General features: G+C 35.3%; 1 protein-coding gene across 2 annotated transcripts in view; it reads left to right on the plus strand.

Moving 5' to 3' along the window:
* Positions 1–26,580, plus strand: part of EYS (eyes shut homolog) — a 771,550-nt gene that overhangs the window by 556,483 nt on the left and 188,487 nt on the right. For both annotated transcript variants that reach the window (XM_015859149.2, XM_032443873.1), the window contains one exon: positions 1,706–1,818. In XM_015859149.2, coding sequence (XP_015714635.2) covers positions 1,706–1,818 — 113 coding nt within the window. The remainder of the gene's footprint in view (positions 1–1,705; positions 1,819–26,580) is intronic.

Here is a 26,580-nt window from a genome sequence, read left to right on the forward strand (position 1 = left end):
ACAACCAAATAAAAACAAAAACAAAAGTCCACTACTTTCATTCGTGTGATCTGGAAGCCAGTTTGAAGTGATGGCCATGGAAAAATAGCTCATTAATTCCTCTTAGTTATACATTATTTGCTGGATTGTTTTTTTGTGGGTTTTGGTTTGTTTGTTTGTTTGTTTGTTTTTTACTCTTCAACTTTGTTAATTTATTTTAAAACATTTTCTAGTGGTGTTTCAATGTGAGACAGATCTCCGATGTATTCTTACGAAAAAGGGTTTCTGGCATAGGAACCTCCCAGAGATCCTTTGCATTAAATTTTTATTTGGTGAGTTCATTTATGTTTCCTGCTAGAACCATATCTCTTTGAAAACTCTGTACTTTGATGGTGTGTTAGTCCTACCTTTCTGGCAGGCTTCCTGTTCCTGTTGCATTTTAAAAAGCATTTAATGCTCATTATTCCTTCACAAAGTTGTTTTTATTTTTCTTTGCCTTGTCTACTTTAGGTTTTCACAGTTATATTATTTTCTGTTCTCCTTCATTTGGACAGGACTTCAACCTTTAATAGATATCTTCTTATCCCTTATAAGTGTGGGGTTGTTTTTTTGTTTGTTTGTTTGTTTTACCTTAATATTTAAACATCACAGGTTTGGGAGGCTGTTGAGTCTTTTTTCTTCTATTAGTTTATTTGCTTTTTATTCTTTTAGGGAGGAGGGAATCTCTAATAGCTTGTTTCAAGTATGCAGCTGCATGGGCTTTAATCTTTAGAATGCTTACTTGAATTCCTTTAAAAATATCCCTTTATTTTTATATAGTGTTCCTGTATTAACCAGTTACCTCAGTGAGTCCTCTCCTTCTGCAGGTATCTAAATCTGCCTGAATGATTATCGCTGTTAGGAATGGTTGTGCTAAGGACTAATCTGTGTCTTACTTCTCATTCTCTGTGTTCACGGCCATATATCATTTAGATGACTCAGCTCATGCCCTCTTCCACTGTTACAGTGTCAAGAAATGTAAATCCACAGGCATTACATTTATTGGAAAACTATGGACTCTCACCTGTTCATTGATGCTGTGAATATGTACATATGACCTAGTGTGACCAGAACCCTCCCCCAGTTCAGTGGCCTAGTCCATAAAGTCTCAGCTGCAGTATTTTGGGTGGCTTGTTTATACATTTTAACATTTACCACCATATTATAACAAGTGTTGTTTGTTTAAGTGGCAATTTATTGTTGATTGATTTGTTTGTGGGTTGTGTTTTTTTTTTTTCTTTTCCAGTGCCCCTGGTGTCATTCTCGTTGTCACTAGGTCCTTAGGCAGCTTTGAATCATGATTGATGGTGCTAGATATCTTTTGAGCAGGGAAGTAATATACTTAAGTAAGTGTAGATTTTTTAAAGCAGATTCTCAGAGCTTCCTTGTTTGCTATTCCCTATGTCCTGTGTTCATCTGTTTAAAAAAAAAAAAAAAAAAAAAAAAAAAGCACCTGATAGCACCTGATTAAAGTTAGACACTTTAATAAGCACTTCCTGCTTATTTTTGCTGTCATTTCAAAGGAACCTGATAGGATCTCATAATGATAAAATAAATGGAGACCAGGAGGGTTCTTCAGATGTGGGGTTGAAGTACATTAGAAATCTTTCACAGAAGCATAATGCTTTTCAACACTGATTACAGAGAAAACAAGCATAAGAACTGTGTGTATTTTTCTCCTTTGTAGATACGTGGACCTGTCTACAATTTCACTGGCTGTATACAAGTCATAGAAATAAATAATGTGGGGCCTTTCAACTTCTCTAATGCTGTGGGAAGACAGAATATTGACAGTTGCAGGTAAAGTACCCTCTGTACTTTTTCAAATCATAAGAAACTGCATTTTGTTGTTTTGTTGGTTTTTTTTTTCTTCCTTAAATAGGGTGTCTATTCTAGATAATTTCTATAATGGTCAGAGAGAAAAAGATGATTATATAGATGAATATAGATGAATATCATGCTTTTTTGTTTGCTTATCAAGCCTTTTCTTTATGAGAGACACTTTTCAGTGAAAATCAATTAAGCTTGACAGCTTATTTAGAGTGAGATTTCAGCCATGGTCTGCTAAGACATAAGACCAATCAGATATGCTTAGTCCAGTCTGTGTTTATAGCATGTGCAGAAATCTGAACAAAAAGGAGAAAGCATCTAAGCAAATTAGGCTTTGTTCCATTTTAAACTTCTGTAATTTAGAATAGCATATTATTTGTGACACTATGATTTATAGAATTGTATGCCAAGATTTATTCAAATTTGTATTGATACTTTTATTTAGTCAATTAGACTAGACTGTGGCTGATCCTGTGTAGCATCAATATTAAATATTATTTTATTTGAATCAGAACTCAGTGATTTATTTGAAACAGAAATTAGTGATCTGAAATAGAACATGCTGTGTTCCACCCAGCTGGAAAACAGCTCTGCAAGCAGTGACCTAGGACTCCTGATGAACAGGTTGAATATGAGTCAGCAGTGTGTCCTTGCTGCTAAGAAGGCTAATGGTATTCTTAGCTGTGTTAGGCAAAGGATCACAGGCAGGTAGAAGGGGGTCAGCATTCCTTTCTGCTCATCATTAGTGAGGTTACATACAGAGTGCTATGCTCAGTATGGAAGAGATCTGTATGTACTGGAAAAAGTGATTGAAGAACAGAACCATGTCCCCTGTGAGGAGAGGCTGAAAGATCTGGGGCCATTCAGCCAAAGAAGAAGAAGGGGGAATCTCACCAATGGATGTGGATGAGTTTACGAATACCTGCAGGGAGAATGCAAAGATGGAGCCAGTATCTTTTCATTGGTGCCCAGTGCCAGGACAAGAAGCAATGAGCATAAATTGGAACAGAGGAGATTCCTTCTGAATGGCAGGATTCTGTGTGTGGATGATGTGAGAGTGATGGAGCACTGGCACAGGTTGCCCAGAGAGGTTGTGGAGTCTCCTTAGAGATCTTCAGAAGCTGCCTGGATGTGGTTCTGGGTACCCTGCTCTGGGCTGGACCAAATGAATCCAGAGGTCCCTTCTTGCCTCAGCCATTTTGAGATTCTATGGCCTGTTACTTGCAAATATTTACTGTATATATGTAACTAATTAGGTGAGTAAAATTACATGATAGATTATATAGATTAACATTGAAAACAGTCTTATTTGTCAAAAGATGGTGGAAGGAATGTTGGACCTTACAAATCCCCTATTGTGAACAGCACGTTCCTTTTCTCTCTGCTTTTTCTAGAATCTTGACGATGAATCTTAACAGTGTCCAGCTCCTTGTAGCTCACAGAGACCAGTTCCTCTGTGTACAGGAGTAGGAAACAGAATTCAAAGTATTCTGAATTTCTCTGGGTGGCATGGTTGAGAGAGAACTGCAGGGAACCTTGGCAAGTATTCTCTGCCCTTGGATTTTGTATCTACCCTAACTTGGCAGCTTGCGTTTTTCCTTGCTCTTTATTTTAGTTTTAACCTGCATGCATCCTGACCATCACTGATCTTTATCTATAAATTCTGCTTGTCAGAAGGCATCCAGAAAGCTCTGCTACTATTCTCTTACAATGTGAGCCTCTTGGGAAGAGATGTTTGTCTTGAGGAGGAGGGAAAAAGTATTTGAGGAAAGTTGCTAATATTTGGCAATGCAAGTTGCAAATATGGAAAGATGGTGAATGCTAGAAAGCCTGGTGTACACAGAATTCATATGGTTCTGTTGATGCAATATTGCTACACATGGAGCTGCCTGGCAGACACAGAGTACTTACTTTACAACGTGGTAGAAAATGCTCTCCAATTCCTTCCTGCAATTTGTCTTCCTGTGATACTGTTTCTGTTCTTGCTGTTGCCATTTTTTTTTTTTTAATTGTCCTTCTATCTGTCATCACCTTTAGTATTTTTACTCATTTTGAATATCCTAGCTTGTGCAAACTTAGCCATACTCTGTTGTCATCCACGTAACCTGATGGTTTTTTTTTTATTTCTTGGTCCTCAACATGGATTACTTCATTATTGCGATATAGTAGGTCAGCCAAATGGACACATGCAGAAACTTCTTAAAGTGTATGGACTTGTGAGTAAATTTTAAGCTCATGAATTTTTAATAGGTTTGAAATTTACTCAAATGTGCTCTGCCATTTTTCTAACTAGATCTATTTGAATTTTAAAATGCCAAAAGGTTGTGCTAATATGTGCACATAATACAGAGAGTTTTCAAAAACAAATTTTCAATACAGTTCATTAACCTTTTCAAAACTATTGGCATCACTACTTCAGGATGCATCAGTGCTTTTCATGAGAGCTTATCTCCGGACAGTAATAGAATTTAGGTTACAGTTTAAAAACTTTTGAAAAACAGAAAATGAAACCACAACATTAATTTCACTGACATATGTAACTAACTACCCACTGCATAAAATATCCAAAATATAGGGCAAGAATTATTGGTTCTCTAGCATCTTTAGTTTTGGTTTGTTGCTTTTGTTTGTTTGTTTTTGTAGTGCAAAATGCATACACTGCAATGAAGGAGAATTGTGTTCTAATGGGGCACAGGTGACAGGTTACTTTTCAGGTAGATAAGGTTCTGTATTAAACTGGATGCCCTGGTATCATAGCACAGATCGAGGGACACTCTTGTTCTCGCAGGCAGCTGAATTTGGGGGCACTCACTGCACTGCAGAGAAGAGCAAGCATGACACAGTTCGGTCTCCAATCCCTTGCTTTCAGCAAGTTTATGGGCTGAGATGGGTCATATCTAATTTTGTGCATTATTCTGAAATGAGCTTTCAGTACAAGCATAAACTACGTTTCTCAGCTGAAGTAGTCAGGATGCTGTGGTTGGTCTGCTCTTAACTCAAGTAGTGTGCCAGCTACTAGTGCCTCTTGGCTTCCCAAGGGGGAGACACCTCTTCCATCTTTCTGTGGCACAGGATGGGAAAAAAAAAAAAAAAAAAAAAAAAGTAAAAATCTGCAGACACAGCCTGTTTAAGCCTAAAGTTAAGTGAGATGCTGCAGCACATGGTACCAGGGGAGCAGAAGAGCTGGAATGAATGGGTTGCACTGGATGAGCTACATGGAGGGCCTGTCAGAGCTTCCTGCTGTGAGGTGCAACTAAGGCAGGTTTGGAAATGGCAGAATAAGGCTACATGCAGGAAAATGAATGTGAGCTTGGCTCTCTGAGAGCAGATTTGCAGCCCTAAAAGTCCTCTGAGGTATGTGGGTTTTGCATTCAGGAAAGGTTATCATAGACCCATATGAATTAGTAAAGGTCAGCTTCCAATAGGCAGTTTTCTGGAATTACACTAGACTCTATACTTATCTAAATCTTATCAAAGTGTATTTTAATACAGTATTTAAACTATTCCTGTCCCAGAGCTATGTATATATAGGCCATTTTAGAAGATATTATTTAATGGCCAACAGTTGTAGAGGAGACAGTTGGAGATCTCTGATGAGATCTGCTATGAAATTAAATCTTTTTTTCTTTTCCTTCTGTTGAAGAAGGATATTAGGATGTGTTAATGCAATAAAAACCCTCTGTGTTTCAGAAAATGTTGCTAGAATAGATTTGCTGCAAAAAATGTTTATCACTGTCAGACGGAATTGAGATAACAGATACAAATTAAGGTTTGATTCCTATTATTAAAAGCTGGTGTTTACTGTAGCTCAGTTCCGGCTTAACATGTGGGACTTGGGGTTTGTTTTATATTCCTGTGCTTACTATATGTGGAAATTTCAGATGTTTCAAGCACACAACCACATAAACAAATAATAAGCACTGCACACTTCTAAGAGGAAGGCAGAAAGATACTGATATAAAATAGATGTAACGTGCTAACTTGAACAGTGACGACAGTGACTTAACAAGATTCAAAATGGCTAGATATCCTTGACTATTTGCTACACAGAGGGTGGGAGGTGCATAATGAATCTAAGATCAAATCTTAGTGAAGCTAGTATAGCTTAAAAGCAATAAATCACTTACTGAGGATCTGTTGGCAAGGCATCACCATATCCTGGGTGAATCTCTGTGCAAGCATTCGTAACCTCAATAGATGTTCCTGCTTGAGGGGAGATTCTGGTGTTCAGACAGTTGCTTTCAAGAAAAACTCTCAAAGGGGTTCTTAGGAGTAAGATGGTTGACTCATAGTCATACAACTTAGAATTGGGTCTGGGCCCCTCATTACAGGAAAGACATTGAGACCCTGGAACATATGCAGCAAAAACTGCAACAAAACTGGTGAGGGTCTGGAGCACAAATTTTATGGGTAGTGGCTGAGGGGGCTGGGATTGTTTAGTCTGGAGAAAAGAGGAGGCTCAGGGGAGACATCATTGTACTCTACAACTTCCTGAAGGGAGGTTGTGATGAGGAAGGCTTTGGCCTCTTCTCTCAGGCAACAAACCGGACCTGAAGAAATGGCTGCAAGTTGTACCAGAGGAGGTTTAGATTAGATGTAAGGATAAACTTTTTCTCTCAGTGAGTGGTCAGGCAGTGGAATGGCTGCCCAGCGAGGTGGTGGAGTTGCCATCTCTAGCAGTGTTCAAGAGGTGTCTGGATGAGGAGCTACAAGATATGTTTAATAGCTGTGGAAGTAATGGTGATGGGACAATGGTTAGACTAGATGGTCTTGTGATTCTATGATTCTAAGATGGTCTTGTGATTTTATGATTCTATTGATTTTGGTGTCTATTATCAGTTCTCTGTGCTCCCTATTTGAGACAATATGGTGGTCGTTAGCTATCTCCATGATTGTCTTGATTGTTATCAGTCCCAAAGAAGAGGCCTTTTGCACTTTATTCTATGCACTAGGCCTTGGGTATAATGACTAGGCTGATTGGGGGGAAGGGGGCAAGGACTACACAGTCACATACATGCACATACACATATATATACACAGATACCTATCCATTCCATTTAGTCTTTTATTATTTTATTTTATTTTATTTTATTTTATTTTATTTTATTTATTTTATTTTATTTTAACTCCTAAATAAATAAAATAAAAAATACTGTTTGCTGCTTTCCTAAGAGGATTCTTACTGATGGATGTAAATGTACAATTTACATTCTCAGACAGGAGCTAAGAAACAGGCTTCATCAATGCCTATAGGACAGCTTTTTGGATTTTATTTCCTGAAGAGTTTATTTTACTGCTAATTTATCTTAAGATGTTTTTTCTAGGCTGAAACTAAGCTTCATTTCAGAAGAGACCATAATTGCTATTTCCATTTAGGAAGGAAACTCTTGAATATATATTACCTACATTTCATTCCATCAAGAGGATTGATGGTTTTTGTAATGTATGACAATTTTCTTAGGAGCTACACAATATATTAGGGAGTTCTCTACATGTTTTCAGTAAGCCCTTGCTTCAGCTTTATCCTCAGTTTTCCACTTCCATGGTTCTAAATCCCCTTTCTTCTGTGGGCACTCACTCCACTTTCTGTTTTAAGGTTTTCTGTGATATTTTTAAAAGCAGTGCAAGAGACCCCTAACAACTCTTTAAGATTCATTCTCCCATGCAATTTCTATGAAACTTCCAGATTTTTAAGAACATTATTTAACTTCCACAATTCAGAGCATCTGTCAACATGAGGGGTTTGATTTCTATCAGCAGAAAGGGTGAAAGTTGGGACTGCTGAAAACTACTTCTCAACTGACTGTGAAAGTCAAAAAGTTACCATTCCACACCTGGGAATGGAAAAGGGCTGTACTGCTGCATACTGTATATTAGAGTTCATGATAAGAGTCTATAAAATACTTTGTTAAGGTTATAGTAAGGTAAGGTTTTCTTCATCTGAATTCATCCAATCTGATGAACTCACTTTCAGTCCAGTGTACAAGCAGGTGGAAATCACTAAACTCTTTTGTCTACTTATATCTTAGTTTATAAATAAACACAAGACACTGTGAAGCTTTGAGATTATGCCCTATAGATTATTCAGACTTTTAAATTATGTTCTTACATCTGAGTATTGGTAGCTATGTTTTTATTTTTTCATAAACAGTTTGGAGTTGTGGGATTAACTGAAACAAGAAAGCAGAAGTGTAGTAGTGTAGAAGAAAAGGATTCAATGAATAATACTGATACTACTCAGTTTTTTGTATTATATTCTCTGTATTTTCTGTGGCGAATGTACAGATTTGACTAAAATGTTTCCAGAGTACAGAATTGAACAAAAAGCTTCATTTATATTCATTTCATATATGGTGCTTGATATTAATAGCTAGTTTGTGCAATTTAAACATAATGATAAGAATTGTTTGTACTTTATGCCTTTTTTTTTTCCTTTTTTTTTTTCCTCTGTTATTTGTTGCTTTTGCTGGTTGATAACCTTTTTTTGTGTTTCTGATTGTCTCTTCCTCCTTTTCCCGTTCCTGATTTTCTTTTCTATGCTTTCATCCTCATTGCTTGATTTGTCCTTTCTGATTACTCTCATCTTTTATTATATTTATTTTTAATGTTTTCTTTTCCTATGTGAGTTCTGCTGTTATATGCAGTTTCTTTTCTGCTGTAGTGTGTGAGTGAATTCTGGGTATTTTTCTGTTACCTTTTTTTTTTTTTTTCCTGTTCAAATGATGGCCTATAAATCCTCAAAATCACTGTAAATGTTTGTGTAAGCCTTTACCTAAGTCCTTTGAAGAATTTTGTGTAAATTGTGATCGATATTAGACACATTCATGTATAGGCATATATACAGGTGAGATAACGTCTTCATAAATATTAAGCCTCTCCCTATTTCTGCAAAAATGCATCATCTAATCAGCAGAGCACAGAACTAACACCAATCACTGTTAGTGAAACCGTCATTTCTAAAACATTAATAATATTTTTTGTTATGTTTATTTACCTTTCTTACTTCTCTGCCACTTCAGACGTGTTACATCAGCAGGAGACTGGTTCTTAATTCTGTCAACAAATTTCTGTAGTAGTCACTGTTGATGTCTCTGTAACGAACAAGTGTGATGAGATCTTGATTTCTGTTGGAACTGCCAGGTACTTGCATGACAGCTAATAAGTCATAAATGGTAGCATGCTTTTCTTTTCATCCTGTTTTTATCACGAAGACATTTGCAAGGATATGTGTCAGTTTAGTTGTGCCAAAGTATATATATGAGACTGTTGCTGCAAATAAATGACACCTCAGATATTTTGTAAAACAGTCTGACTCAGTTGCACAGTAAAGAAATTTTTGGGAATAATATTCACAGATTTTTAAAAGAAACTGCCTTTCAGCTCTGCTGTTCATATGTATGTACTTCATTATTTTATAATGCATTTCTTTTGTGTGCTAAAGGGAAAGTTTCAGTGCTCAAGAAATGCTATTTTACAGTCAGTTCACATCTTTGCATTTATTTTAGTGTAGTTAAATAGTATCTAATATATCCAGTTACTGGTGATTCTTACTTTGTATGATTATTGAATTTATTAAATCTATTTGTAGAGCTTCTTTCACCCCAAATATTTAACTGTTGCATATAAATTGATCCTTTTGTACATCAGCAAAATAAAGTGCCAGGCTTTATTCAGAACACTCACAGTGCAGAACGGAAGAAATTATCCAGTTTGTTACATTAATACTTTAGGAAAGAGGAACGTGTGCTTAGGAAGGAGAAATGTGTGTGCTAAAGATTTAGCACAACAAAAAAAAATCTATCAGCCTTGACCTTTTTCTGTTGAATGGTAGATTCAAAGCCACACAAACTCTGAACAGTGTATAAAGTCACAACCACAACCCATTCTTCAAACATGGAAATGAGAGAGATTGCCTATCAGATGTCTTTTCAGCAGACCATCACAAGTTCTTACATAGGAGATAAGAGTTAGAAATATGACAGAGGTCAGTGGGCCAGCCCAGAGTGGATACAAAATTCTGTGAGGCATTACAATCTAAAGGACTACACAGTGAATTGCTTCTAATTGGAGCATTATCAAAGTCAAAAGTAATCAGAATTGCAAGACTGCAAAGGTAGTTTTAAGGTGTTTTTGTAGTGTTCCAACCTCTCTCACCTTTGGAATGTACAGTAATCTGACAGGTGTAAAGATGTAGGATTTGAGCTGTATATTTTTAGCTACAGCAAATGAGGAAGATTCCTTTTTTTTGCTTTACATAAGAGATTATAGTTTCAGGAATGCTACAGATTGCTACAACATTTGTGGTTGCTGTAGGCTATAAACAGTGTTACTTACCTTCTACCACAGTGCTTTGAGTATTTATACCTTCTCAGAAAATCTGTAATTCAAGGAGGAACATATTTAGCTTTTGAAACATCAAACCATGAAAAGAAGTGTTTTAGCTAAATGCACTTTTAAGATTTATGATTTCTGATGAATTAATCTATCTTTTTGCTGCTATGTTTCAACATGGTTTCCTCATAAAAATAAAATGATTTTGTAAACATGAAAATATAAAATTTTATCTAACACAAACAAAGGGATAAGAACTTCCCAACTTTCTAACAAGATTGGAGCAGCTTCACAAAGCAAAAACTAAAGATGTTTCTCAGAGATTTTAAAACTTCATCACATGTATTTTTCACAGCATTAATTATATGATGTGTGACAGCAGTTGCAATACTCCTTGGGAACCTTACCTTAATGTTTAAGAAAAATTATTTTAGTGACACAAGACATCGAGTTGTACGGTTCAGTAGTTTCCTGAAATAATCACCTGGGCTTCTAGCCAGACAGATCTGTGAACAGTAATACCTTCTACTCTACTAGAGTAGAAAAAATAATCTCATTTTTTTTCTGCTTGTCTAAAACTTGCACATGGGTGTATGGATGGTTTGACAGAATTCTGTTTTAAAGAGGTTTCCCTGTATACCTCGCCTTAAATTTATTATGAGCAGTGATTCAAAAAGAGCCAAGTATGTATAACCAGCGGAATTGCCTTAAAAATAATTGGGCAATAAAATAAATTATCGTGTATACCTTCCTTAATGGATTACAATCACAACAAGTTTTAGAGCTAGCATTGATGGCATTCCAATCTCAGAAATCTAGAAATGGGGATAAAATGTTATGTTATATACTCACAAATAATTACAGTTCACAGCAGGTTTCCATGATTTCCAAGTTATATGCATAGAATGCCTTTTAATGGAGGTGTAGTTACTCTTGTTATTGTAGCAGCCTGTACTGTGAAAAGAGAGGCATATAAGACAGAATAAGGAGGAATAAGTGCCGTACCAAAAGGAAGAATTTGCCTACTGGAAACTTGAATCAGAATAAGATTTTCTCTTTGCTTTTTATCATCTTTGAGAATCGCTTTGATATAAAAGTATCAAAATTGATACAGAAGTAATAAGAAATCATAAGTTGCCTTCAACTTACAAAAGCCAGAATATCAAGAGAAAAGTTTAGAAGCTAAGTTTTATTCTGTCTGGCAGCTATCTGCAGGAATCCATTCTTTGTGCTTTATTATGTCAGTGAATGGAGTACAGAACATCATGACTTATAAAGTATTTGTGGGTTTGTAAAAATCCAATCTAAAAAAGCTAGAAGTGAAACAATCAGCCTTAAAAAGCCTTTTGTGTTTTTACAGAAAATAAAGCCAGTCATAGACAGTATTTCACTTTTTTAAAGAGGTTTTGAACATATTTTTACAATTTAAATGGTTTTAGCTTCTCTTTAGAACTTTCAGTATGCCTGTTCAGATCTATAAATGATTCAAGAATCTAAATTTTAAAACCATTTTTTTTAATGTCCCTTATATTATTGATAACCAAAATATGTCAATTTTAGCGATATGTATTGAGAAGCTGTAATTCAGTGTTTATAGTATTTTTTAATTACAAGGTATTTGAAATAAAATTCCCCTAAAACTGCTCAGACATTGCAGGTTCAATTATTATAAGAAAATAATATGCATGATAATACTTTTGAAGTTACTTTTTTTATACAACTGTTTAAATACCAAAAGTAAGTACAGTGTCCTGAGAAGCTCTTTTTGGTTAACACAGACAAGCAGTGTGAAGTAAATTTCTGGAGCAAAATGACAAATGTTATTATCTACTTTCCTGTTCAGACAGATAGTAGATAACTTCATTTCTGTTTACATTATTGAGTGTGATATTGGTTTTACTGTACTGGTTTCTTCCAGAGAAGTGCATTAGAATTAGAAAAGATAATAGATTTGTTTAAAAAATCCTCAAAGAAATTGGAGAAGGAAAAAAAAAAAAAAAAAAAAAAGAAAAAGAAAAAAATTGTGGAAAGTTACTTCAGGATTTCCTACAAAATGTCTGTAATCATCATAGTGTATGTGAAGAGAGAATGTACATTTAATAAGGAGAAACACTGGACACAGAGGAGGTTTCTGTAGCTCAGAAGGGACCAGAATGTTAGAATTCATGGCTGATAGATGTAACAAGAAACTCTGAATTGATAAGCATGATGTCATAGGATGGCTTAGGTTTCAAGGGACCTTAAAGATCATCTAATTCCAACCCCCCCTGTGGTCAGGGTTTCTACCCACCAGATCAGGCTGCCCAGGACCTCATCCAACTTGGTCTTGAAGTATCTCCAGAGATGTGGCATTCAGAACATCTCTGGGCAGCCTGTACCTGCCAGCACCTCAGTGCCCTCTGAGTAACATCCCAACGTCCAGCTTAAATCTCTCTTCTATTTGTTTAAAGACATTCCCCCTTGTCCTATTGAAGTCTGCCCTTGAAAAAATTTGATTACCCTCCTGGTTGTAAGCTCCCTCTAGGTACTAGAAGGCCACAAAGGTCTCCCCAGATCCTTCTCTTCTAAGGCTGAACAAGACCAACTCACTCAGCCTGTCTTCATAGGTACTCCATAGTGTTACTTCAGCCCTCTGATCAGCTCTGCAGCCCTCCTCTAAACAAACCTACCTGGTGTAGGGAACCTGCTTTGGCAGGGGCTTGGACTTGATGAATAACCTGATAAAATATAACTAGTTATTGAAAGATGTATTTGCATTTTATAAAACATGTATATTAATTTCTTACTGTAATGCACTGTATTTAAAATGAGTCTGGGAGACAGATAATATCTGTATTGGCTGATAAAGATATAAGCAGATTATTATTAACAGTTAACAAATGTTCTTCTCCAGATACCTGCTAAGCAACTATTTTTTGTTTTCTAGAGGGAATTGGGATTGTTTGTTTAAAGCTGTAGTATTAAGTAATGCAATTCTAGAAAGATATATCATCCTTCAAGGGGCATTGGTGATGAAGTTAAGAAAACAGTCTTATCCCTGTAACTACTTGTTTGTAGCAGAAAAACAAATATATTTTTCAGTAAAGGAAACATTAACTCCTCTCAAAAATTCATATAAATGTTTTACAATTACCTAATTTCTCCAAAACTAAACTGATTATAAATAGTTCATGTTGTGGTTTTTTTTGTTTGTTTGTTGTTTTTTTTTTAATATCTGTAACCTGCAGGACTGTTTAATCATGTCCTGTCTGACTCTTGCTCTGCAGTAGTGTAGATACACGGTGCATCAGTGCCCCCTGCAGCATTGAAACATTAGTATAGTATTTAAAATGTTGATCTTTGTTCAAGTAACTATTCAGAAAAATATCTTAACAGCTTTGAATCCTGTTGTATTCTTCCTTTTTTCTCCTTCTTTCTTTAGAAGTGAAATCATAGCTCCAAGTACAGGGAGAATGTTACAGTAGTTTAGCCTTGGAATCTAGACACATTTTTATAGGCATATTCATAATAGATTTTTTTTTTTTTTCCTGAAGAGCTAGTATATTGAAAGCAGAAACAAGAAGTAATTTGTAATGTGTGTGTAAACTTTTCAATGAATAGTTTCCAAAAAGAAGCACTCTCTTGGATTATATTCCACTCTACACAGAATGTTCAGAGTATACAGCGATCACTGTTTAGTCTGTGTAAACCTGCAGCAGGTATTCACATACATATTGGACAATTCACACAAAATCACATGTATAATAGAGAAGTTTTGATGTTGTGTCCTCTCTTTTAATTCTTTCATATATCCTTCTAAAATCATTGATAAATTTCTAGAAGCAATCTTAAGTCTGGCTTTGAGTATTTCTTTGGAAGCTATGAGGTTTATAGGAAACTATTTTATCATAGTAATAGTGGAAATCTTAAGTAATTTATTTATGTATGGGAAAAGGAAAAGATTCAGCTCATAAACCCCACAGCTGATAAAATTGCAAGTACTTTCCAGAAAAGTACATGCAAAGAAAGGAACTGTACTTAAAAAAAAAAAAAAAAGAGTCATAGATCAGATGATATATAGATAGGTTTGGGTTGGAAGGGACCATTAAGACCGTCTAGTTCCAAGCTCTCTGCTATACGCAGGGACACCTGCCCCTAGACTAGGTTGTTCAAAGCCCCATCCAGCCTGGCCTTGGCCAGAGAGAGAGAGCCTGGCTTTTGGTCAAAAGAAAGAGAGAGAGAAAGAAAGAGAGAAACAAAACAAAAAACTTTCTCTATGATATGCAAGTACTTACTGAGATATATGTGCTACAGGCCAGGTCTCTGAAGCCAGACTTATCCATTTGTAATCTCCCCACCCACTCTAAAATTAGGAGGAGATGCTCCACTACTAGTACCCAGCCAAGGCCCTAGTTGACGTGTGTGAGCTAGCTCTTCTTTAACCCTCAGAAATGTTCATTATTTAAATACCTAGATGAAATATGTAATCTTTATGGATGTAAGGAGCAAGGCTGAAGGCCAGGTAGTATTGGTCTATTGAAAAGGCAGTCATTTTGTAGAATTAACTGCCTAACATATTTCACTGATGTTATAAAATTGAAAAAGTATTGTATGAAAATGGAGGGAAGTGATTAGGTTCTTAAATTTCATGGCTCTATAAACAAAGCTATGACATCATTAATTGGCTTCCAGAATTTACCAATTATTAAATCTATTTCATAAAACAAAGTTATAAAACATTCTTGATTGAATTTTTTTTTTGATTGAAAAAAAAAGAGTATATGAAATAAATCTTCAGTTCTAGTTGTAAGCAAAGTTAATTATAGTAAATTTTCTCTCAAATTTATTCAATTAAAAATGGATTTCTAATATGAACATTAAGATAAGTTCTTTCATCTGGCCATCAAGTAAGCCTGTGTCAGGTTTTAAGTACAGAAAATTAGACTAAAATGAAGGATTTTTGAAGGAAATAATATTTTCAACAATGAAAACACATTATTATCTCCTAAACTCTGCTAAACTTGTTGCTAGTGGCAGTGCACAATTGGTTTGACGGGGTGATTTTTATTTTCACTGTTGAAAACAGAATGTTAGATGTTTTGAATCTTGAATTTCAAAAAAGCTGTCTAAATTTCTTACTGGGGGATCAAGAAAGTAATTAAGAAAGATAAAAGAAGGAAAGAAAGCAAACTTTGTTGCACGTTTTCAAATCATTTAGCTTCCCAATTGTGTTCAGATGTTAATTTTCATTAAAAGCTTGCATTGCTAGCATGATGATGAGCACTTGGTTGATATTGTCCTTAAATTTGAGCTCCTCTGAGGTAACTACCCTGTTTAATCTCTAACATTGATGCTCTAGTTATAGGAGCTGTTCATGGGTTACCATTACTAACAGATGATTAACAAATGTAGTGCAATTTGAATGTAACAGTAAGAAGTATTCTGTCACTCTGCCACTGAAAAAATTCTTTTACTTTTGCCTGATTTCTCTTTGGGTCTTCCTTTGAAACTTGTTTCTTAGTTGGAAAGATCAGTGACTTTCAGTTGTAGGCATTGCCTTATCACAAATTATAACCAGTTACTTAAACCTCCAGTGGCATAGTGTTTAGACACAGGTAGTGTTTAAGATGCTATTGGGTGCAACAGATGCATAATATCAGCTTATTAAAGGTTTTTCCTAGTCCAGGTTGACCCGTGATAACTTAAATATAGAATATTTCTAGTTTAATTTTTTCTCTGCTTCGTTATGTCAGAGCATTTAAGCTGATGAGAAGATGTGAAAGTATGAATAATTTGGTTTTAGGGGTTTTTTTTTGTTTGTTTTTTGTTTTGTTTTGTTTTTTGTTGAGTAATTCAGTTTGAGAAAAGACAGCTCCTTAATTATTCCTAGTCATAACCAAAATTGAATAATGCACTGTAGTATTGTGTTGTTTTTCTGCTGCATTTGTTCTTGATTCCTGCACTGTCTGTTTTGAGTACTGTTCTACAAGTTGAAAGGAAAGACTGAAATCTGGAGACATCTGGCATTTCTTTTCCTTGTTTATAGTTTTTGAACTGTTATGCTCTTTTTTCTGATGGTTCATACTAATAACATAGCTTCTTATTTGCAATTGTGATAAAGCTGTCTGTTAATTTCTTTATCAAATTTAGCTGAACCAAACAGCAAAGATTTACTTTCTCTTGCTGACATTAAAATTGTTCAGTCTTTTCACTGTCATCTTAAGTTGTTCAGAGGTTTAGAAAAGAACAGTTTAGGCTTAAACAACATAAAAGTAAGCTCTGTTCTTTGTTGTTAAGGTAATTCATATGGAATATTTTAGCATATGCCTCAAATACTTACAATTTATTTTATTTTTTTTTACTGTTGTTGTGTTATATAATCAAAACATCCATTATTTTAAGTGTGATGTAGTGACTAGAAGCAGGAATTTGTCTTTGATTATCAAAGTTAATTTTTTCAGTTCAATTTCCAGGTGGTCACCTATCTTAAAACAGCATGAGTTGGAGATACCTTTCTCTTTGTGTAGGTCAGCTGCAGAGAGAACCAAGGTGATCAACTTTGGCAAGTTTCCAAAATGTTAGATAATGTTTGATGAAGTGAATTCTGTCCTAAGAGTCTTATTGGCAAACAAAATGTATTAAAATCTTTAGGAGGGAAAAGAGTATTTTGGATGGCATTTTGATGCTTTGGACTGTTTGGAAGGGAAAGGAGTTTGGGCATGAAGTCAAAAGTATTGAAAGTGTTAATTTCTTTTTTATTGATACTTCTTGTTGGTGCTGTCATTGTCATTGTTAGAGTATTTGTTCATTCTCAAGTAGGAATGGTCACTGCAAAAAATGGATTGTGGCCAAAATTCAAATGATTGTCCTGTTAAAGGAAAGGAAAAATATTCCATACACCAGGATTTAACAGTTTGCCTCTAGGAAAATCCCCCTAATTAAAACATAATTTCATGTAATGTACGCTTACATTCATTACATATTAATGTGAGGAAGAAGGAAAAGACATCTGGCTACACTTCCTTTTTAACTGTGTCACTCTAAAATATGATAATACTGTAGACAATAAAAGGATTACTTTGTTAATATCAGTTGGTAGCAGATAGCTGGGTCGGGGCAGGACACCACAAATATCCAAAAATAGGATATAAATATCCCAAACTAAACTTTTGAACTCTCAAACAGAAGTCTCCTACATAATCTCGGCAATCATTTGCTAATTTTAATAATCTCTCGACTGAACAACCATGGCATAATCTGAAACCTACAACTAGTAAAGAAACATAAGATAAAAGCTCTGGCTAGTAGGCTGATGAAAAATACACTGAGATTTTATATTAAGAAAAATGGATATTTGAGGTTTCTAGAGAAAATAGTGAGTGCTAAAAAACAAAGTTCCTGAAAAGAAGGGGAAATCTTGGAGAGAAAAAGAGGACCAAGAAGAAAAAAAGTGAAGGATTCTGGAAGGTGGGAAAGATCCTGAAGTTCAGAGAGAGGCATGGGTGCATAGGGATCATGGCTGAAAACAACACCACTACACACTACAAGCAGCTGCTAAATGTGAATTCACATGACTTTCCACCAAGCTTCCTAGATCATCAGCAACTTCATTACTGGGAAGGATGGTGGAGACCTAACGAACATAATGATGATGAGAGGAGTAAGTGAATGTGTGAAATAATGAAATAAAGTAAAACTCTAATCTTGTCAGTTCTTCAGTAAGCTCCAGTTGCTAGATCCACTATGGGCTGTTGTTCACTATCTCATCTGTGACAGGTGTATTGCTGAATATAGTATCACTTTGTCCTGATAGGAAAATGTTAGATAAAGAACTACAATTCTAGTTTCTTATTCAATAGATTTCAGAATTTAGTATTTTTTTTTCAATAGTGTATTTCTTTATCTAGTAATATGAACATTTTTGACCTGTTATTTTTACAGTACTCTTTGTTTTGCACTGAATGGGAATTCAGTAATGTTTTAATTAAATGCCAGATTACTGATGAATAAATGATGCTTGTGTTTATGCATGCCATCCATCCAGGAGCATTAAGATATAATTAGAAATTAAGCCTGGAAGAAAGACTAGTTAATACATACTAGTACTCTGCATTTTTAACTCATTCTGTACTAACAATTTCTACATGCCTGTCTCATCTTTCTTCTAGGTTAGGTGTGAGGATAATTTCAATAGTGTTTGATCTGAAAAACATTTTTGTGTTCTCATCTTTCTCTAGTCACACAGACTTTCAATAGTGTAATAATTTCTATCCAGCAATCTTAATTGATATTTATAAAGCAGCGTAGGCCGTCCCTATTTCTGTTACGAGGGCAATAACAATTGTCAACACACTGGGAATCTAAAACACAAAGAGATTAGTCACTGTGTCTGTGAAATTGACTTAGATGTCTAAATTGTTCTCATGTGAGACAGCTAAAAACGAAATACATACTCTCAAAAATATGTAATGTACTTGGGGTACACTGAAGTTCTGTCCTAACAGCATGTGTGTTTCTGTGCATTTCTAAAAACACCTCAATTCTCTTTAGGGCTCCCCTCTTTCTTTCTAGTATCTACTAGTAGATACTAGTAGTAGAGTAGTAGAGTGCTACTTCTTGTCCTTGGAAATTCATCTCACAAAGGGCATCCCCCAAAGAAATTGAGATGAAACTGTCCAAGACATAACTTACCTTTGGTACATCCTTGCTTTCCCTTCTTATGATCAGTTATAAGTGTGCTGTTCCAGTTCATCAGTTTTGTCCTTGGCCTGATGGAATTACAAACTTAACAGGACAGAAGAGCAATAAGAGCTCCTGAAACCAGTCCCTTTGTCTATTCTGACTTGCATGGAACAAGCATTAAGTTGAACTGAGAAAGTAGAAGTGTTTGAATATGGTTCCACATCCATTAGGTAAGGAATATTCAGCTTGTTTTTGGTGTTTTTTTCACTGTGTCAATTGTTTTTAATATACGTTTGAAATACCTCATTTTCTTCATGATAAGGCAGAATTCTGGATGTATGAAAAAATCTTCACTGTAGGTAAAAAGCAAAGATTTGGCTACTACAGCCATACAATGCAGAAATCTTCCCTGAGATGAATTATTACATAGGAAATCTCTTGCTTATCCATGATCTAAACGTGATTCTCCTTTATTTTGGAGTCTAAATTATGAATGCCATCACTGAGATGGCAGAATGTCTATAGCCCTCGCAGGTAGATAGAAGCTTTGGTAAACAGTGATTCTGTTCTGGAACTTCGGATTCTCATTGGAGCTTTGTTTCAGAGACACTTTCATTGAGAACTGGAACAGAATGGTTATATTAAAAAAAAAAAAAAGAGAGAGAGAAAGAGAATGGAAATATTTTTCTAATTCAAAAACAAGAATTTCAAGAAACAAACTAAATAGCCAAAAAATGAACAGAAAGTTATATTACTTGGGCATTTAAAGTGCAGCTTTTTAAAACAGTGGATAGGAGGTGAAACTGGGAGAAAGTTTTCTCAGACAGTTTACTAAATGTAGAATGCAGAGTTGAAGTTCAGACATTTAAGATCTGCATAAACATCAGAAAGTTTGAGATTTGCACATTGATCTACTCACTTCTCAGTAGTTTTTTTATTAATGGTAATGTTTGGATGACATAAAATAAAGAGGGTTAAAAAAGGAGAATGAGGAAGGCTACAAAAATGAGGAAAAAAAACAAAGTAAAGAGTAGTGTGAACAATTGACGGGCTCAATGCTCAGTTCTATGAGCAGACCTTGACACTATTCCAGGTGAAAAAAAGTACTGCATTTGGTACAGAAATTCAGTTCTAGCAAAAAAATTATTTGTCATATACTAAATGTAAAACTTTATTTTTTTTATTTTTCTATTTTTTCCAAATATCTATGGAAGCCTCATCTAGGGAAGATTCACTTCAATAGCGTGTTTACAAAGATTTTTAGCATTACAGTTTCAACAACAAAAATTGTCTTGCTACAAACTGTCACATTAACTTACATATTTGTCTGCTGCAAACCTAGGGAATCTACATGCCTTAAAGCAAACGGTGCATCCCAAGAGTTCAATTCTTTTTTTTATTATTTGTAAACAAAGCCTTCATAAACTTAACTATGTCTGTTAATTTTCACATTCTTCACTGAATTGTGTATCAAGAATGTGATTTGCATTGATAAGAGTTTGCACCATTAAATGAGATGCTGTGTGTGCAAAAACAGTTGCAAATGATGCTATACCAGCTGAGAATTTTTAAATGAAAAGCTGTAAGCACAACATTGCTTGGTTCTGCTGCCAAATGTAATGCCTGGTAGGAGGAAGAAGCTGGGCTCATAGCCTGAAACAAACCTCGAGAATTGAATTTTTCAAAGAGCTATAACTATAACTGATTATAACTTATCTCTTCATACTTTATTAGGAAAACAGACAATTCTTCCAAATCAAAGAAAAGCTTGAATTAGTAAGGAAATAAGATGCAGATAGAAACTACTAACAAAACCAGTCCCTCTCTGATAATCTCTTGAATTGTTTTCTCACCCTTGATGTGTAGAGCTTTTTAAGTGATTTCTTCAGTAAGGTAAGCATGCAGATCTGGTGTTCTACAGATTCATGGAAATCAGGAAACTGCTATTTAAAATACTATTTTTGATATGGTTGTGAACAGTGAAGTAAACAGTCTGTAAAAAGCTTTGTTCATTTCTGCCAAATTACATGTGAGGTATTAATTTTTTATTCCTGTTTAAGCTGTCATTTCTCTGAAGTGCACCCTTTCATTTTCACAGGGTTTTGAAATTATATTCTACCATGCATGCTAATGCCTCTAAAAATCTTTTTCTTTTTTTTTTTTGGCTTCAAAATCTAAAACATTTGCTTACAATAATATTCTGTCACAGCCCAGCAAAACTGGCATGTACACATATCTCCTAAAAGAAAATTACAAATAAGAGCAGTTGCTTCCCTGCACAAATTACTTTATTGACAAGTTAAAAATACAAACTTCCTTATCTTACTCATATCAGATAAGGCTAAATCCATTACTTCAGTAATAAAATGTTAAGTGCATAAATACCAGAAGATATAGGCAGTGCTGATGTTATCATATCACTGGGACTCCCATGCCATTGCATGTCTCATCAATGTGTTTCATGGAAAAATGTCAAAGTGCTTCTGCTGACACAGCTTCCATAAGCTCGATAATGAATTACTTTGGGGACAAGTCTACTCACTCTGCAGATCTCAGTTTGAAGCTCATTTTATGGCTACTAAAATCATTTCTTGTATTTCAATTTGTGTCCATTGCTGCATCTCCTTTTCCTGGTCACCACTAAGAAGACTTTGGCTCTGTCATCTCCCTGACCTTTCCACAAAAGGTTCCCATGTACCCATACATGGTTTTTGCAGCAGTTTTCTTCTTTAATGCTGAATTTGCTGAACAGATGTAAATCTGTCCATTCTTAAAGACATAGAATCCATGATCTGATGTCAGATACCTTTCTCATATTATTTCCTATTGAATTCGTAATTAGTAATCAACCTATATGATACCAGCTAGTATAGCATGTTTCATGTGAAATAATGAACATTTACACAGTTTTCCAGTAATAATAGGTGTTTAAATTTAAAATGTTATTATTTACTACTTACCTCCTTTCAGGTAGTTCTAGAAAGCTGTAAGATCTCCCCCAAGCCTCCTCTCTCCAGACTAAACATCTCTAATTCCCTCAGCCTATTCTCTTAAGGCTTGTGCTCCCGATCCCTCAACAGCTTCATTGCCCTTCTCTGGATGTGCTCCAGGGCCATGATGTCTTTCTTGTGGTAAGGAGCCCAAAACTGAATACATTATTTGAGGTGCTTGAGCACATTGCTGACTCATGTTTAGCTGAGTGGCAACCAACACTCCCAAGCTCATTTCTTCCACATGGTCTTCCAGACACTCTGCCCCAAGCCTGTAGTGGTGCATGGGGTTGTTGTGACCAAAGTGCAGGACCTGGCACTTGGTCTTGTTGAACTTCATCCCATTGGCCTCAGCCCAGCTATTCAACCTGTACAGATCCCTCTGTAGTAGAGCCGACCTACACTCAGGCAGATCAACACTTTCTCCCAACTTGGTGTCATCTGCAAACTCATTGGGACTGCACATAATCCCCTCTTCTAGATTATCAATAAAGATACTGAACAGGACAAGTGCCAATAAGGACCCCTGAGGAATACTGCTTGTGACCAACCACCAGCTAAATCTAACTCCATTCACCACCAGTCTTTGTCTTGGCCATCCATCCAGTTCTTTAACCAGCACAGAGTGAATCTGTCCAGGCCACAGGCTGCCAGCTTCCCCAGGAGAATACTCTAGGAGAGTGCTTTTTGGAAGTGTGTCACAATTGGTTATGTAACAGGCAGCAAATGAAAATAAGTAACACACTGCTTAATGAAAGTGTGATAGATATTTTGTTTGTTGTTTTTTTTTTTCAAGTTAAAATTGCACAAGAGATTGAGAACCTTCAGTCAAGTGTCTGACAAAACTGAGTAATTTGCATTCTGTATTATCCCAGCATAAAAAATAAAGCATTTTTGGATTTATTCAGGCCTTTAAAAATTACAAGTGCTCCTGATTTTGTAATTTTTAGACTGTTCCTTCAGAGATATATGCATAATCATCACATTTCACAATTTACAAGAAACTACAATTTATTTTTTTTCTGAAGTAGCCTACTGCTATAGGGTTCATATAACAAGTGCCAATGTAACAAAATACATTAGGGCTTTATTGTTTTGCTTTGATTGATTATTCAGGACTACAGGGATATTAATTTCAAGAAATAACAATATTACTTGTGCTATTCTTCATCTGTTTTGCACATTCACCTATTTTTTCAGTCTGCATGTATGAATCATATTTGCCTAAAATGGTCAGTGTACATGTGAACATTTCCACATGGTGGGAAGAAAAGCTAAGAATTTGAGGTAATTTTGGTTACCTTTTTCAGTCACAGAACCCCTAACTCTTAGTTTCTGAAAAGGAAATGAACGCATAAGGATATAGGAAGAACAGACTATGTGTGTTTGTGATTTAACAACAGAACAATAAGCATGATCCTGAAGTGCCATTCAGTTGATCATACATCTCACTAGGTGGTGAGGAATGTGGGAAGGAAAAAAAAATAAAAATAAACACAAACAACTTTGAAATGCACTAACATCTATATTTAGATATTCAGATGAACATTTTGAACTTACATGTACTCAGCTATAAAACACAAGGTTACAGACTAAAACTCATCTGTTTCAGCTCATCTGAAGTTTATAAGCAACGTGTTGATGCTTGCAGAGAGTTACAGGTTCTTTTTGTGTAGCATTGACCTGAGAGGCAGCAACATGCTGGGAAATCAGAAAGAAAAACAGAAAATTGTAGCCTTGTGTAGTATCTGTGAATCAAGTTTTGCCTGATTTATTTTTGTTACACATTGACAAAACCTTTAACATCTCAATTACTAAATTACTTTAAACACTTCCTGCTTCTTTATTCAACTGAACATTTTAGTCAAACAGTTGAGTCAAGGTCGTTGCGTATTCATAGCAGTTGGAATGAGTTGTGAAGCGCAGCTGCAGATGTTTGTCCCATTGATGAGCACGGGCAAACTCTGCTCTGCTTTTGCAGTAAACAAACAAGCTGCAGGGTGCCTGGCAGCAGGGCTGGCATAGAGGCAGTCAGACACCATCTAGAAGTAAAACATCCAGAACATCACTGCAAGGGCTGATGCTCTGAGAAAAACTGGTGTATGAACCAGGGAGTAATCAACCTGCCAAGAAGCTTTTCTTAATTTCTTCTCTGTGGATTAGATGGACAACCGAAAAATGAAGGTTGGCTGCATTATTTGTGCTTATAAAATTTCATTCGAAATGCTCCTTTGGCTCTAGTTTAGAGAGAAATAGCTTCCATACTTGGAAATCATTGCTTTCAATGCAAGAAAGTGTGGCTTGCTAATATCCCTCTCATTCAGTGCTTTACTCCTGACAGTAGCTATGACCTGATTCAGAGAAGTAAATTTTGCAGTGATCACCTATGGGTTTGTATGTCATTAGAGAGGTAGTCTTTCTATTATCTGGCAGGAAGCATTTAGTTTATGTGTATGTTCTTACACAAATTTTAGTAAGTTTTTATTGTGTTATGTTTTTTTCCAAACAGAAATAGAAAAGTCAACCCCAGATCCTAGTAATGGCTTCCAATTTTCTTTTCCTATAGAGGTCTGATTCTTTATGTGATCTACTGTTAGACTGGAATTTCTCAAACGTAAAATAAATTTTGGGGGAGAAAGTGATATAGTCAATTTTTAATTTGTTGTTGTAATCACAGCAAGTGTGTAGCATTTTTATTTTGCTGTGCTAGCCTCATAACAGGTAACAGGCTCATTAGTGTTGTTATCTGTTATCTTGTTGGATGCTTTTCTTACACATAAAGTGGGTGACTTTGACTTCCTTGAAACCTCAGGAACTTCATTTCTAATAACCATATTATGTATGTTTTTGATATCATGTTTTTGATTATGTCACTCTTCATTCAAGCTATTTCTGAACACAATTTTTTCCCAACTATTTTCAGTGAGGAATTATGACCGAGCCTCCTGCATACCTATTTCTCTGATTTTATTTTGACATATAAACATGTTAAAGAAAAAATGATATAAACAATGAAAATGTGCAGACTTCGAAGTGCTATGCATTTTCCAAGCATATAAAATAGAGATGACATTCCTTTAAAAATGCACTGTGATATAAAAGCATATTTAGGAGCCTGAACAATAATTCATGACTAAATGTCTTTGGATATGAGTTAATATTCACAGCATCTATGTTGGGTGTGAAGATGTATCAGAGCTGACTGTAGGTAGCATAACCCAACGTAGTTTTTTAAACTCCTTAAAGTGTTTTAAAGTAGTGTGAGTTTGTGTGACTGAAACTGTTCTCTGGATATGCTTTAAACATGTCATTTTGTGATTTGAAAATTTTCTTTTCATTTTCAGTCCCTTTTTTTTTTCAGTGTTCTTCTACCTGTTTGTATTATTGAAGTCCCTGTGTGCTTCTGAGTGTTATGAGGTACTAACTCCGCCATCTTTAAATCCCACTAACTTTATAAGCTTCTAGAACCTTTCCCACAGCTCTTTGCTGAGTGACGGGTGGGAGAAAAGAAAAAGAGTTCCAATAAAAAGCAGTTCTAGTTCTGATGAATCGTTGTGTCAAGTAAATGGAACTGAATAAACATAGATGCAGTTTTACATCCTTCTGAAATAAGGCTGGTAAAAAAATAAGACAGAAGCAGTCATCAAGAATATGTGCTAAGTTTAAAGGGAAAATAATCTTAGAAAGTACTCAGGTTTCAGTGGGTTTTTTTGTTTGTCTGGTTTGTTTTATAAAGAACAATCAAACTCATTTTAGATGACTTTTGTCATGGAGTCATTTTTCATTTCACCAGTGTATATTACTCATGATTTATACGTGAATTTATTTATCATTTAAATGAACTCTTGTCATTATTGTGTGGTATTATATAGAATGTTTACTTTTTGCAGGCAGGAAGTTCTTGAAGCAGTCAGACTTGATAAACAGAGATTTGTACCTGGCACTTACTTCTCTGTAAGCCACATTTTAGCACAAGGGAGAGGGAATAGCATAACAAGCTGTTGTCTTAAATATGTTTAGGAGCCACCATCCCTTTCAAATACTTCAAGACATGTCCCAACTTATACAGTATGATGAAGCAGAAGTTTTGTTTTGTGCAAGAGTAGATGAAAAGGGGAGAGTGAAGTGTGCAGCAAGACAATTTTTATCATTATTTTTTCTATGTAGAGTTATGCCACTATTTTCACACACACATACCAAACCAAATCAAAACAAAAGAGCAATGACTGTTGAAGTATTGTACACTCCCCAAAATGCTGATTTTCTCTAGATAATTACTTTATTCTTTTTTCATCAAAATGTGACTACCATTTCAGCTTAGCTTAGTCTGCCTTTCTCTAATACAAGTATTTGAGTGACATTAAGACACAAGAGAAATGTTCAGAAAGGTAAAAATTGCCAATGAAGTAAGAAGAGTTAGCTATCTTATTAGCTTACTTTTGCAAAACTTGAAAATCGTTTCCTTTCTGGACACAGCAGACCCTCCTGAACTTTATAAAGTAAAACAGTAATTGTCAATCTTTTATGTAAAATTTCGTAATTTATTTTTTAATTTTGCCAGCATACAAAATAGCGTATGTTAAATAGCAATGAACATCCTTGTGACCTTTGATTCTTTTTGCTTTGCCCTCATAATAATATTTTTCTATGTCATATATAAACTATTCTGGTTAGTTAGTCAGTAACCTTAAATTTAAATGGTTATTGTGAGCTACAGGTTTGGCTCTCTGGACAGGAACAGAAAGCAATA

This window comes from Coturnix japonica, chromosome 3, assembly GCF_001577835.2.
Source record: "Coturnix japonica isolate 7356 chromosome 3, Coturnix japonica 2.1, whole genome shotgun sequence".
Classification (NCBI taxonomy): domain Eukaryota; kingdom Metazoa; phylum Chordata; class Aves; order Galliformes; family Phasianidae; genus Coturnix; species Coturnix japonica.